This window comes from Centruroides sculpturatus, unplaced genomic scaffold (genome assembly GCF_000671375.1).
Source record: "Centruroides sculpturatus isolate CEXI.00-Female unplaced genomic scaffold, Cexi_2.0 scaffold1108, whole genome shotgun sequence".
NCBI lineage: Eukaryota > Metazoa > Arthropoda > Arachnida > Scorpiones > Buthidae > Centruroides > Centruroides sculpturatus.
In genome coordinates this window covers 161469-177885 of record NW_019385232.1, presented here as the reverse complement: position 1 = coordinate 177885, position 16417 = coordinate 161469, and the positions used below count along the sequence as shown (strand labels likewise).

Here is a 16417-nt window from a genome sequence, read left to right as displayed (position 1 = left end):
ATAAACCTTCGAGGCGCGAGGCCCTTCGGACCGCGAGGCATAGGCGGTGGCCCACGTCGTCTATGCCTTACGCCGCCCTTGGTCATAGAAATGATGTAATTTGAATATAAATTATTTATAAATACGTATGTCAAGTTATATTTTTATTACTACGTAAAATATATTTAAGAGTTTACAACCACTGTGATGGGTGAGACGTTGTTGAAACAAAAAAGTTATGCATTCCGTCACGTACATAAACAGTGTCGTAATTCGTCAATTGCAAATCATCAAATTCGTAAAATTTTTGTTTATTTTGAACAATCCGGATAATCGAAAATCCGGATAATGGAGGTTCTACTGTAATAAGTACAATATTGTAGAATATGGGCAAAATAAGTCATGTACAAATCCTCTAGTTTTCCATTAAGGCTGCCCATATATTACATCTGCATTTTTCTCAAAATTTTTACTTTCCCTCTCTCTCGTCTCAGTTTGTTCAAGTTTCCCCATAATGCTCTCCCAACAAAACTTGATCCCCTTAACCCTTTATCACCTTACAAATGATATATACCAAAGTAGAAACGAAACATACAAGAAACTTTGAAATAAATATAATAAAATTCATAAACTATATTCAATTTAATGAAATAAACAGATGTCCACCAAAGCTCAACCCCTCCCCTCCTCTCATCTGACTTTGTCCAGCGAGTATCAACCCGCTCTCCTCTTTTGGTGTGGATGCCATTTATGGACAACCCCTCATGCATAATGTTTTATCACTAACTGACAGGTCAGTAAATAGATGATCCATAATTTAATAAAACTGGAATAATGAAATCAATCTCATCAAATTTTTTCAAAATTCAAATACATATCCAATAAAGGATAATTATGCAGTGGTACCTCCTAATTTCAAACAATCCAGAGTTAGAGGCAGATAGTTCGTCAGAACCACTTCAGACTCTAAATTACTAGAAACAGTTCCACATCAAAGTTTGAGGCATTTAAAACAGTTCTGGAACTACCAAAACATTCTTCATTTTGTAATTTTATGGAACAGTGGACTCTTTACCTTGATTTGAACACAAATCTAATTGACAATGTTCCACGACTTTTAAGGAATAAAGAAATTAGTTTTGAGTATTTTAAATTTATAAAGATATAAAAGTATAAATTTTTAAAATTAGAGCTCATAATTATTTGTTTTTATTAGTAAACTAACAGATATGTGTGGCATTACTTGGCCAAAAAGTAAGAAGGACAAACATTAAAATTTCAACTATATTACAAGTTTCATTATTTTAGCCTACTATTGTTATATTTGTCACAAAGTGTCAAGGAGATCAAATCGGAAAGAAAGTGGAGCATTCAGATTTCATGGAAGTCTATATTTTCCTCAGAGTCTCAGAGAATGAGTATAAAAACATTTGGTACAGAATGGGCAAAATGTTTAGAAGTCAATAAGGGGAAGGAGTGGGGTGTCCAGGTTTAATTAATGGTATTCTATATTTTTCTCAGTGTCCCAGATAATAAACAAGAAAAATTTGGTGAAGATCAACCAAAAAGATGAGAACAGAGAGAGACAAATATTCTTATATACATTTATAAAACCAATGAGAAACTGTTGAATCCAACAGCAATTGTGACAGAACATAATGATACTGTGAAACATTCTAGTACAACAGACTAAGCAGTTCTGACAAACCATTCTGTCGGAACAATTTCTCACTTGGATCTCGGTTCCAGAACTGGAAATGAATTTTTCCCATCTCTAATCCAGTTTGAAGATTACATTAATATAGACTAATATAATTTAAATAAATTTAAAATTCTGTTATTTAAAAAAAACTAAATTAAAATGATGCACATAATGATCAGTGCACCTCTCACGGACATTTTGCAAAACATAACTTTTATGACCGAATAAGAAAAGAACTTTTAAGTGAAATGAAAAATATCAATAAAAAAATCAATATCTTGGGAATGAATGGACAGAACTGAATGAAATTGGATACGTAGGTAAAAAAAAATTAGCAGATGATGACGATAATTATATTTTGTCCAGATGACATATTTATCTTTAGTTGTTAAAAATGTGAATTCAGATAAACAAGGTGTTCTAATTCTAGTATAGTAAGGTTTGCTTTGTTAAGCCGTTAATTTGCTCGCTCACTTGCCTCTACTGAGCCTTATGATAAGACTAGACTTAGCAATTACTAGTAAGAATAAATAACAGTTAAACAAAAAAATATAAATTTAAAAGTATTGTATAAAAACTGTACCTGCTCTTTCTTCTAAAATTGTCCTTCCAGTTGTATCTTCCATTAGTTCTTTCATTTTTTTCTTCACTATCTCTGGAATAAATAAATAAATAATCAAAATAAAAAAGAAACACTTCCAACTGGACAATATTTTGTATTAATTCTATTATTTCTATAAGTAAGCTTTTTCTCAATTGCATTTATTTCTTTCAACATGCCATAAGATGGCATTTAGTGATAGTGCCTATTTTGTGCAGTCACCATGAGTTAATATATCTGAAAATGAGTTATCTTATTGTTCTTATGAGAAGAAACTCCATCTTGACTGTGTGGATTTCTTACAAGCTATAGTAAATTATTGAAAAAAATCAAGGCAGAGCTGTAAGAATAAGGCATACTGTGATTTCTATTCCTATAAATGCTAATGCTAATAAAAAGCATCAGTTAAAATTCAATATGAAAACTCTTATCAAATTCTAATGAAACTCCAAACTTAGCAAGTCACACTATAAATAATGAATGACTGAATGTTATAGCAGATGAACTAAACTCTTTAATTAATGCAAACAGTGAAATGTCAAAAAATTAATCTTACAACAGATATTTATGGTATTATTAATGAAAAATATAATATTTATTTAAATAACAAATTTCATGATGTATTATAGAGAAATATTTTATATGCAAGGTTCCTAACTCAAATTTTTGTTTTAAATTCCATGACTCTCCCTGACTCCCATGTCCCTTACGGTATGGCACATTAACAAAATAAAATATCACTTGACTTACTATGCACATATACTATTGCTTCTCAAATTCTTTATCTGGTTATTTTTTCTAATTAGCAGTTATATATTTTTTATAATAAATGAATTAGTAAAATTAAGAATAAAATAAGAAACACAGAATTACAGCATGTCTTATCTACATAAAACTGTTTTATTAAATAAAAATTATTTATCCTTTTATTAACATCATAGCTGTAAAACTTCACAACTTTCAAAAACAGAAAAGTGCCATTAATTTTTATTAAAAAATTCTGTATAATCCATGTACAAAAATATAAATTTATTAAATCTGTCCCTTAATAAATTTTCCAAACTTTATATAATATTAATAAACTGGGAAAAAAGTTTCAGAAATCAAAAATTGTTTTGTTGTGATCAAAATTATTAAAATGAAAAGTGATAAATAATACCATTTGAATTAAGTTATTTATTATTTTTGGTTCTTATCGTTTTTTTTTCATCAGTTCATTAACACCTACCCTCAAATTGAAAGTGTAAATTGTGAGATAATGTTAAAATATTTCAAAATTTTTTTTATCAATGTTAGATTATTAAGAGTATTAGATTTTCCCCCCAACTTATAATACTGCATAATTAATACAGCTGTTTTAAAAACGAAGTATTTTAAAATTTAACAACAACAATTGATATGTTTGTATATTTTGTGTGCTATAATTTTGAGGAAATTTTGTATATGTTTGGGTGAAATTTTGCATCCTGAAAATATTCTGCACCGCCTTTTCATAAGTTGCACTGTACCACAATACTTCTTGCTGCCTGCAGACAGCTATACTTGGTCAGCCATACTAACTGTCAGCAAAAAAAAATCAACAAGGCAACCAAGGAAACAAATTTCCTGACTTTCCATGACTTTTTCCAAACACTAATGAAAATCCTTGACTTTCCCTAACTTTCCAGGTGCATAGGAACCTTGTATATGTCTAGACTATTGAAAAAACCAGGGTTGTGAAGTTGGAGTCATAAGAACATCTGTTATTAGAGGAATCAGAGTTGATAACTATCAATTATTTTATTGTGACATCACCAGAATGCCAAACTGCAATTTTTAATCATATTTTTAATTTATTTATATGTTCTCCACCTGAAATTAGTAATGTCTTGCCCCTATAAATCATACTTTTCCTGTTAGCAATAGAGTCATCTATCATCTAACTCCTGTTAGGGGAATATTTTTGAATTGAAAGAATGTAACTTCCGGTACAAACCAGAAGTTTGTATATAGTTAATCAGGGCCTCCTGCCCCTAATCTTTCCACATCTAGTCTTGATTTTCATCTAACTCACTCCTTTCTCAAGATTAAGGGGACACAGACAGTGGGAATTTATAGGTCTACAATTTTTTTCAAATTGCAGCCCATAAATGGCTGCAATTTGAAACTTCAACTTCTGTTTTTTATTGTGTACTGTATTTCATACTAATCTTCTATCTTGCATTATAGAAGCCTCCCGTAATGTAAGATCTTTCTTTGCATATCATTTACTGTTAATTTTCTTTTGAGAAATTTACATTTTGTTTTAGCTAATTCTAAATTTTTATTGTCAAAAAATTCATACAAAATGGTTAAGACGACATGGATTAGATCTAGTGTTTTTGAATACTTTATTATAACCACAGGTGGAACACATTGCATGTCAATGTTTAGTTTTGATAGGAATACCTGATGATTCACTTGTTAGTGATGAAATACCATTCTGGGTTAATATAATCAAAGAATATATTAAATTATTATTCAGATGTAGGAGGTGTTAGAGTTGGAGTCAGACTTTCTAAAATTCTAAGTGCCAGTCAATGGACTAAGCTCCTGACTCACAGCCCTGAAAAAAAGAAAACAAAAGAAAACTTCTTCCACTTGGACTTGGAATGGTATAATTTACTTAAAACATGAATGCTCCAGTAATCAGAATCATTACAGCAGATATCTTGGAATTCTTGTATGATGGAAGAGATCTTAATTTTAAAAACCATGATGTTAAAAGTTTAAACTTTCTCTATGCTAATGTTAGATGTCTTCATTCAAAGTGAGATCAACTGATGTTGATTCTGACCAATTTGAAATCTATTGATTTAACTTCAACATATAATTCTAATCCACTGCCAGCACTGAACAGTTCCACTATGGAAAGGATGGAAAGGATTGAAACAATTGAAAGATCTTTTGGCAAACATGGAAAATTGTTTATTATATCGTAACAACCTATACTATTGACCCTTACTAGAATTTTATTGGTTATTATATTATGGCTATGTCTCAAGCATGTGACCACCAATCCACTCGTGCAACTTGTAGTTGCAGTTGTCTGTATGGCCGAAAACTGCTGTGCAACCACCACTTTGGAAACTTGCTCGTCAAGCCACACCAGCATTTACTGCAAACAAGATTTAAGTCTGAACAGATGCAGCATAGTACAAGATACAAGAAACAGCTTCAGGTCCTCTCTGATTTGTTGCCATGCTTGAAGCTATAATTGAATATTACTAAATATAATGTTTTCCTCTATTTCTAATCATTTGCATGTTTTATATGGTAGATTACACACAATATATTTTATTTCATTACTTTGTATCTTTCTTTGTGTTACAATTCTATTAACATGGTAAATCTTCAGGTGATAACATTTTTTATAGACAGTTAACTGTATAAAAATTATAAATACATCTACCATCAATTTTTATAACATTTAACAATGCTTTTCTAGTTTGCATATGCAACAATTTCTATTCAGTACATTTTTCTAAGCTATTTAATTAACTAAGTTACTAATATTTCTATTATTATGACATATTATTATATGCAGAAGCATTTATTTTGTGCATGTGTGTATGTTGTGTGTGTTTGCATGAGTTTGTGTACATGATGTTAATTTAAGTATCAAAAATAACAATTTTGAAAGTAATACTAAGTGTTCACTTATTTACACAAGAACTATGTAACATTAATCATTACTTTTTGAATGGAAATGTTGACTAAATGAATTGATTCAATGAATAATTAGATAACTTTGACAATGTTCCTATTCTAGAAGCTAATGGGCTTTAAATTAAATAATAAAAATAATTAATTACCCATGTTGTTTTTCTCTAACATAAGATTTTAAAGTTTCAACTTGATTATTTTCTTCTGCTTCTTGATCAACTGGAGTCGGAGATCTGGAAAAGAAAAAAAACTAGCTTGAAATAAATGCAAAACAAAAGAAGTCATAAACAACTCTGCACAAACCTTATGGGAAATGGGTCATGTAGGATTCAGCCAAATCTTTGATATTTTGTAGTTAAAGTGGTCCTGCTCAAAAGTCCTCACAGACAAAAAAGTCAAAAATGGACAATTTTTCAGTTATTGATCATTTAAGATGCAAAAAGAGCATGATTCGTACATGTGTTGTAAAACCCTAAATCTTTTTTGTTTCAAAATATAAACTAGTATGTTCCAACAGAGTTGCTTTTCAACTGTTATCAAGTCTTGGCACAGCAAGTTTCATGCAAGAATGATACTCATGCACCACAGATATGCACACTAACTATAAGAAAGATATGAATCTAAATGACATGAAAATCAAACTCACATGTACTGCATAATAAATGCAGATAATTTATCAAACAGTAATAACATTTGAAAACATATTACATACTTCAAAACAAAAAAATTTAGGGCATCACAACACTTGCAAATTACCCTGATTTTGAGTCTTAGACATTTATAACTAAAAAACTGTCCACATTTTTTACTGTGTGCTTATGAAGACTTTTGATATTTTGTATTTCTAGTGGTCCTGATCAAAAGATTTAGCCAAATCCTCCAAGAACCATAAGGTTTGTATGGAATCCTTCATCTTAAAAAAAAAAAATTAAATTAAATTGATTTTATTAATTTATAATAATTTATAAAAGCATTTTAATAAGTACTTATTTTCATTGTAACTTAATACAACCAATAATAGGTATTAGACCACCTCACTCTCAGAAGAATTGCTTTCAAACACACATGCTTCATTTAAACAAATATTGGTTATTATGTTTAATACATAGCTTGGCACAATGGCTTCCTTCAGTTCAATCACTGTCTTTGCTTTCTTCTTCACTTTTTTCTTTCAGAATTCTCCACAGTGACGACTCAATGATGCTCCTGTCGGGACCAATAACAAGACGTTTGAATACAGGAATTTTATAATCCTCTAATCACTAAACTGATTTTTTGATTTGTGGCAGGTTGCATTATCCTGTTAAAGAATACAATGATTATCTCCAAAGGATTCTTCAATAGTTGGTAATAACTTATGCTCGAGAACACGAACATAATTATCAATGTTCATAGTTTCATTCAAACATAGGTGCTGCCTGCTACAAAACTTTCCAAGCAGCTCACATCATCACTCCTCGAGGAAATTTAACTGCAAACTTTTGGCATTGTTTTTTAAATTTTCATCTGGTTTTTGCTTGATATTATAACCAAATCAAATACATACTCTGCTTTTGCCTGAGAATAAGTTATATCCATTTCCAGTCATCTATACTCCACAGTTTATGGTTTCTTGTCCACTTCAGGCATTTCCTGCCTTGTGATGAGGGTAATATATAGTTTTGTTTTAGCTTTTCTGAATATACATCTTGTAGAATAAAGATGTCTGCATACAGTTCTTTTAGAAGTATTTCCCCCATTTCTGTAACTGATCAGATGCATCACCATTTTGATTATTCCCGCTGCAATGCTCTGTTTCTTATCATCTTGATTAGCCTAGTTGGTCTTGTGTGTCTTTTCTTTTCCAATTTTTTTTTTTTTTGTTGAATTAGTCCCTCAAAATTTTTTTTAAATTATATCGCACACAAGTTTTATTTATATTAAGTTGTTCTGCTAATTGTCTCTGGCTTGAGTTTATTTTTTAATCCTTGGGAGTTGCATGGTATCTAAAATGCCCTAACTCACATTTTTCAATGTTCCTTATATTTAAAATTTTGTAAAAAAATCTGTTCTCCTAACTTTTCAAGGAAAGAATGCTGGCATGTGAGAGATGCTATGCAACCATTTCTATACGGTAACCATTGCTGGAAAAACACGAGCATTACACTTGTAACAGTTGCTTTGAACGAATACAACTTAGCAATTTAAAATAAATTTATTTTAACAGAAATACCATTCCTTACATTCCCTGTTATTTCATCATCACTGCACAATAAAAATGAGTCCACCTCATTTCAAATGCAAGTGCTACATTGCATGTGACAATATGACTTTTTATGCATTGCATTGTCACACACAACTCTCCATGATAAAAATATAAAAATTAATTTTGATAATGAAAAACTGTTTAAATTGTAAAATTTCTGTACATTTTGTAACATTGTTATTCAGGAATAATGACAAATGCATTTATTTGAAAAATTCTCACAATTTTTTAAGTTATAAAGCTAGTAATTTATGCAGTCAACATCTGCAAAATTGTTAAGTTTTACATGGTCCATGCATTATTTCTTCAATTGCTTGATTTCTCATATATGAAACATTCTTGGTTAAAAACACAGCAAAAAATTTTTCTATACTTTCTTTAATATTTTGAGCAATATTAATATTTGATAGATGCACAACTACATTGCATAAAAGAATAAAAAGAATTAGTTCTAACAAATACTTTACTTGCAAGTAGCAGACTTGGCAGCACGTGCCAGCCATGTTTCACAAAACACCCGAATTTTGTTACACATTACTAGAAAACACATTTCAAACACTTATATACCACAGATTTAGGAGACAGCATTTGAAACTCTTCACTGGCATTACCAAGCCTACTCCTTCCAAGTAAACTTTCTGAAATCACCCTGTACTATTATAGTTCAATAACCATACTTTTATTTGAAGAGCCACAGATGGGATGAAACTATGTTTTAATCTTTCATACATAAATGGAGCAATCTCTCATTCATAATATACAAACCGATTACCATATTTACTTGCATATAAGATGAGGGTTTTATTCATTTTTCATTGCTTCAAAAACCTAGGTCATCCTATACGTGTGAGCGAAGGATTCTTTGTGTTTTTGCAATAATTTGTGAACCGTGTGTTCGCATTTTTACCGGATGCTCACCCTCTGGTGTTTGAAACAGCCCAGATAAAATAGTTTTGTTTTTAATCGTTCTTGTGTATTGTCAGGAGTATAGTTGAATAGCAATAGGAAAAGCAAAGCTTTTGAATTGAATTCTAATTTGAAATTCCAAAATCACACTGGAGCCCAATATAAGTTTTAATCCATTCCCACATGAAAACAGATAATTATTCAAAAATCAGAATTCGAAGAAATTCATAAGTGTAATCAACAGAGAGTGGATTCGACTGTTAAGAATTGGCAAAAAAGATTCCAGATTGTCCAGCTTCACAAGAACAAAAATTGTTGTCAATTTTACAAGATTTTTCCTTAAAGTTTAAAATGCCAGTAATTTTTGAAACAATGTGTGCATTTGATAATATTTTATTTGTGATTAACAAAATAAAATTAGAATTGTATTAATAAAGTCACACCTCGTCCTATATGCGAGGTTGTTTTATATGCAAATAAATACGGTAAATCAGCAGTTTGTTTAGAAAATATTTCTATGTTATACATTGTTATGATCAGCATAAAATAATTACATTTTTTTAATATTCTTTAATTAAATTTCAATTAAAAGTCAGTTGCTTATCTTAAACAGTATTTACAATTACGATAATATGAAAGTAGTTTTTACTTTGATGGTTAACATAAAATTGCATAATATTTTACATACCTAGATTCTTCATCTTGAATTCCATGAGTGGGAACTATATCTTTCAAAGGACGAACTCTGGACTGCGCCTGTCTCCAATGGGGTGGGGTTTCACTACCTGATCGTGTTCCGGAAGGTGATGGAGTTCTGTATCTCTAATACATTTAAAAAAATCATATTTCGTTACTAAATTATAGAAAATTATTTTAAATATAGACAAACTTAAAGCTTATCAATGATTTACAAGTTTTTATCCAAACCTTTTTCATAAATTAGACTCAAAAGATTTAAAAATTCTGCTATTTTTAATCTTTATCTTTATAAAAAAAGAGCAAATATATGGACTTTCATATCATTTACTAACAAAAAATTTCTGTGCTTGTTAATTGTGTACACATTTACAAAAGTCTATCATTAAAAAGAAAATTCAAATGTACTACAACTACAGCAAAATAATGGAATGTTGTGATTATAAAAACACTTTTGTTACTTTAAGTATTGACACTGCATTAATAAAGGACTCAAAAGATATAATAAAGAAAATAAAAAATTGACCTTTATTTTAATACTTTTTAAGATAAAAACATTTGTTAATAATAACTGTTGTGTCTGAACATAAGTGTTAGCAATTAATACTCCACTAGTGAACAGGAAAACAACCTTTTCACTATCTTGTCATTTACCCATCTGTGACTGTAAAGAACAAAAATAAAGTGTTTCTAATTACGAACTTGTCTTTGTGTCATCTGAATCTCCTTTCGATTATAAAATTGGCAAAGAGGTAAAAATCAAATAATATATTAATGCATCTTCGATTTGGAAACCCTTCAAAGTTACCAGTCTTTGATCCACCAGGACCATAAGTCACATCACACTTGATCGTTGGAAGAGGTGTCTTGAACGGTGCCCAACTGCCTTAAACCTAACCACATCTAGTCAAATGTATAATTCAGAAGGAGAGGCACTTCCTGACAGTGGGAGGACTAGTTAACCCCAGGACAAACTATAATGAGACAACTGCAGCTTTGGGTGCATACTTCTCGCCATCAGTTAATATGGTATTTGATCAATATCAGTTCTAGCAACTGTCTCAAATGTCAGAGGAAAATATCAACACTTTTGCAACCAGAATCCAAGTCAGAAAAGAACTGTAATTTTGGCAACCAACAAGTCCAGTTCTTTGTAAGTAATTTCAAGAGTTGGATGAACATTAGATAACAAACTTCAAATAAATAAAGTTTTGATGCTAGTGAAAGTCAATTGGAAATCTTGGAAACAGCATGATCTCTCAATATGGCCATTACAAATAACATATTTATTTTATCCAAATTAATATTCTCTCTGTAAGTCCCAAATCTCTTATTTTATTCATTAATTTTGATAAAAAGTAAACCATAAAAACTTAAAAACTATTTATAAACCAAATAATCAAAATGGCCACATGACCAACATGGTTAAGGTTTCGGTGTACATGAAGAAGGACCACAGAAAATTTTCATGGGCAATCTCTTTCAAATGTCGAGTCTCATCTCGACATTAGGCCACCACCATCATGGGCCTGGCCAAACCCACAATACATAAGGAAAAAATTCATCAGTTTCCACAAGGAATAAAAGAAGGGGAAACAAACATGCAAAATAGCAAACTAACCACATAAAAATTGAGAGCTTAAACAGGTGCTTTTAGCCTTAAACTTCAAATCACTACATTTTTGTCATTTGTATCCAAAAAGTATTCAAAGTACACAAACTATTTTGATCTTTACTTCTACTTTTTGAAGTCTTTAAAATATAAAATCTACATTTACAAAATATATTGTTAAAATTGAATAAATTATACCATAAATCCTCTCCCTTTAATCTTCCTTCCAGATCTTGAAATTGTTGGTCGTCGCGTGTAAGTAAACGAATCAGACCTAAAATTACTTCTGCATAAAATAAAAAATTTATTGTTATTAATAACAATTATTAATACTAGATTTATAGTGGAATATGATTAGACTCTAACTTCATTTACTAAAAACTAAGTACTTCAATTTTGAAGCATTCTGTTTTTAATACAATGCACGCTATAATGAATATAAGCACTCTAAGCCTGATAGTCTATAAAGCCAAATGACTGCTGGATTAGACTGGGCCATATTATTGCTATTATTAAGCAAAAATTGGACAGCGGTCCAGGTAAATTAATTATAATTATTAAATTTAATAAGAGATGGCACCTAATGCCTACCTCTAGGCCAAACTGCTTAGCATTTCAATTATTAATAGCAGCAGTAATATAGCCTGATCTAATCTGATAATTGTTTGGCATGCTATAATGTATTGAGAATATATTTTAGTATGAATTTTAAGTTACTTTTCTTAAATAATTCATTAAAAACACTTATCGTCATCAAAACAAGATGGCCGGATGGCCGAGAAGATAAAAATGTCAGCCTACCGTTCCGGGAGACCAGAATCAAATCCAGACAAAGAATCCCAGGAATTTTTGAATTATTATTGTCTACTAGGACTTCCTTATAGTAAGAAGACTTATTATATTGGTGTAATCTACTGAACACAAAGAGGAATCAATAGTCAAAAGACAAACAAAATATAATATTTTGTGCACCAATTCTTCTGGAATGCCACTTTGGGTGTACATGCTGTAAATTCACCTCCCATGATCTAAAGTATTATGATACTTTTAAATTTAAAAATAACCTTAAGAATTATTTACTATTTGAATGAACTGTCCAAGAATTAATACTTGGACAGTTCATTCTTGTAATTTCTTGAAATCCAAAATCTTGTAACATTATATTCTTTCCATTTATACATGTCCCTTTGTTTGTACTGTTTTTTTATTTTGTTTATATTTAACTTTAGCTACAATATCAGAATAAAAATTGACTATACTTTACAATAGCATTTTATAGGGTCCTAAGAATCAATATCTGCTAGTGTATAAATATTTGAATGTACTGCACAAATCAATCTGATAAGTTGGCATCAGCTTATTACACAAACATGAATGACGATTACAGACGATCTGAGACTTCAGACCACTTGCTCTTTTATATGTCACACTAAATTTGTACACTTTTGGCTGATAAACAAGTATTACTAGTTATTCCAAGGTGACAATTTTTGCTATTTGTCTTCTATTTCACACAATCTACAGTTTTAACATTTTAAATGATGTTTTATGCATTGTAACTTATTCCCTGTAAAAAAACAAACTTTATTTATCTTAATAAAAGACTATAATTTTTCTTTTTAAATGTCTTTGAATGTAACTTGAGTTACATTCAAAAAAATCTATAAAGAAACAATATGCCTTTATTCTTTGATTTTATACACAGGGTGTTGCAAAAAAGTATTCTTCCTGGAAATGAGTGATAGGCCTTGTTGAGATAAGCAAAACACATAGAGTAACATATTCACAAAATTTGTGATAGTTACCAAAATATTTGTGGTTACAGTTGCAAATTTGAACCCACATTTTTTTTCAAGAACTATGCTATAGTTATTGCTATTTAAACTATAATGTTAAAGATAAACATTTATTAAATTGAACGCCATTTTAAAACAAGAAAAAATACAGTAGTTCCCACTTTATTTTGCACAAAACTTTCAGTAAAAAGATATTTCCAGGTTATTTTAGAATCACAGTGATCAGTTTAGAGGGTGAAAAAAACCATAATGGAAAGCTTTTTGTGATTGCTTTTCAATCTGTTCCTTTTTCAGTCACAGGTTCAACAATTGGCAGGTCTGCAATGTCTGCCCATTCTAGCACCATTTGACAAAACTTTAACCTTGAATATTTTGGCAACTATTACAAATTTGCAAATGTATTACTATACATTTTTTGCTTATCTTGACAAATTCTATCACCCATTTCCAAGAACACTTTTTGCAACACCCTGTATATTTCTAGAAACACATTACAACAAAAAAAAAATGGAGACCACTTGAATTTAACACAGCTTCATAAATTAACTTTGTAAACTTATTCGACACAATTAATGTTTCTAATATATTACGAACATATTATTGTTAAAGAAAATAATTTTGTATTTTTCTACTATAATCTTCCTATTAAAAAAAATTTGTGACTTTCATTTTTATCTATCACATCCCACTATAATTTCATTTAAGAAAGCACACACTTGCATACATACCGTCTATCACCGTCACCTATCGGAGGAGACCTTCTTAAAAGGAAACTATTAGCAGGTACCTCTGGAATTTCTTCAGGACAAATGCTGCATTCTGTGTCTACTGTATCTTTTTTCTCATTTTCCTTAATGCTATTATATTCAAAAATCATCAAAAATTACATTCTAAATTTTATTTCAATATCTAAAATTATTCACTTGTCACATATACTTATTTATAAATACTATTGGGTTGTTCGGAAAGTAAGTTTGTTTTTTTTTCTGTGGAAAAAAACACAATATTCTTATGATAAATAAATATTTTATTGAATTATATGTTGACCATTTTGGTCAAATACCTGTTGTCATTGTTTCTGGTAGTAGCACGATTTCACATTCATAAAAGTTTTGATCGTTGCTTACAAAAAACCGATCCAAGTGATTTTTGACATTGTCATTTCAAGTAAATGTCTTACAGTTAAAAAAAATTGTACAGATCGGAACAAGTAATAATCTGAGTGTGCTCGATCTGGCGAATACGGTTGGTGTGATAGCACGTCCCATCTAAGTTATAACAGTTTCTGACGAGTTACCAAACTTGTGTGAAATTTGACATTATTGTGGTAAAACACTACAGCTGTTTTTTTTTTTTTATCAATTATGGCTGGCTTTTTCTGTTTGATGATATTATGCAATTTGTTTACTCCAATGCAGTAACTTTCAAATCAATTGTTAAATTTTCTGGTAAAAGCTCCAAAAAAAAAATTTCCTTAATATCCCACCAAATAGAGCATTTCTCTTTAAGAACTCGTGGAATTCATATATTGAGCTTTGAAACGAAACCAATTTGTTTCAAGTACTCATAAACAGTTCAATTTGACAAATTTAATCTCTTAGTGATTTCACGTGTTGTTATTCCGCAGTTTGCTTCAATCGGTACTTTTATTTTGTTTTCAATTGGCCATCCATAACGTGGCGCATCTTCAATACTGAAATTGCGAGAACGAAATTTTGTAAACCAGTTTTGGCACTGTCGTTCTGTCAACACATCACCATACATGTTACACGATTTTTTTCTTGCTTGAATGGCATTTTTATTTTTTTGGTAATAAAAAAGCAAAATATGCCGAAGATGCTGCTTTCAATCTTCCATATTTGATGGGACACAAAAAAACAACTGCACGAAATCAAACAAAATTTTTTACAAATAAGCCATAAAATGCTAGCTGTCAAAATATATAATGATAATACGGTTTAGAACGAAAATGGCAGAAAAAATACCACTAATCTGTCTAGTGGTAAAAAAAACGAACTTACTTTCCAAACAACCCAACAGTTTTTGGTTAAGTATTATAAGAATTAAACTATTTGTTATTTGTAGAAGGAAAAAGTTTTTTCTTGATAATTGCATTTATTTTATTGAATTTTGGAGTTAACATTGACATTAAACAGGAAGTATTTTCAATACATTCCCACTTTGAAATGTTAATTTATAACATTAAATAAGCACTAATTATCATATTAATTATACAGATTCAGTTATACTTACATTTCACTAATAAAACCAAATAATTTATTTATTGAAAAAACACACAGTAAGAAAAAATATATATATAATTGATATCATTTCATGCCCATCTTTAATACTGATAGCATTAAAATTTCCTGTCTTCAGCAAAGCATGTAACAGAAACAAGCAATGTAATATACTTTTTAAATGTTCACATAAATAACACAAGTCATTTACAATCACTTCTTTAAACTTAATTACACTAACACTAGCCAACAGTTAAAACTTAAGAGGACTGTTAAAATAAAAATACCCAAATAAATAAGTGTAAAAAAAGAGTTTGTAAGCTTATGTAAAATGAAATCTAGCTGTCTTTCTAACCTTATTTTCATAGACAGAAATTTAGAATGAGCATTTTTCTATTGGAAATAATACAAGGTGATCAAAAAATTATTGTGCAGTGGAAAAAGTTGAAGTGAAGTTTTACATACAATATTGCAGTTTATCCTATGTCAAATGATAAAAATGTCTCCCAGAGTCCCCAAAATCTGAGAAAGCAAGGCTCAGAGACCTAGTGAGTCAAATTCCACCAGAGATAATGCAATCAGCAAAGAAGTCTCCCAAAACCCAAAATGTCTGTAAGCAAGGAGTGATGCCACCTACTGAAAAGTGGAAATGAGGCACATACAACTTACAGGCCTGGTATTTGATGCTATAGCCTAACTTTAACCTGTCCTACATTGTTCCCGAAAATATTCATGTTGACCTCATTGACCTGCATGGCGATCCTGAATATTTTCATATTTACATCGGAATGTTTTTGATACTAGATGTCGCTATGCGTCACAATTTTTATATTAAAATGAACTTATTTTGTACTCTTGAACTCTCTCTTCAAAGTTCTTTTCAACTTTCCCTCACGGTACTTGTTTGCTATCGGTCTCACGGCCGTATTTAGTCTTAAGTGGAGTTTACCACCTGC

General features: G+C 30.2%; 1 protein-coding gene across 1 annotated transcript in view; it reads right to left on the bottom strand.

Annotated features, from left to right (window-relative positions):
* LOC111636502 (peptidyl-prolyl cis-trans isomerase G-like) overlaps positions 1–16417 on the bottom strand; it is a 49029-nt gene that overhangs the window by 9047 nt on the left and 23565 nt on the right. Inside the window, exons 10-14 of the mRNA XM_023381767.1 lie at positions 13950–14078; positions 11624–11711; positions 9806–9939; positions 6116–6199; positions 2265–2336 (exon numbers count right to left, since the gene is read on the bottom strand). Coding sequence (XP_023237535.1) covers positions 2265–2336; positions 6116–6199; positions 9806–9939; positions 11624–11711; positions 13950–14078 — 507 coding nt within the window. The remainder of the gene's footprint in view (positions 1–2264; positions 2337–6115; positions 6200–9805; positions 9940–11623; positions 11712–13949; positions 14079–16417) is intronic.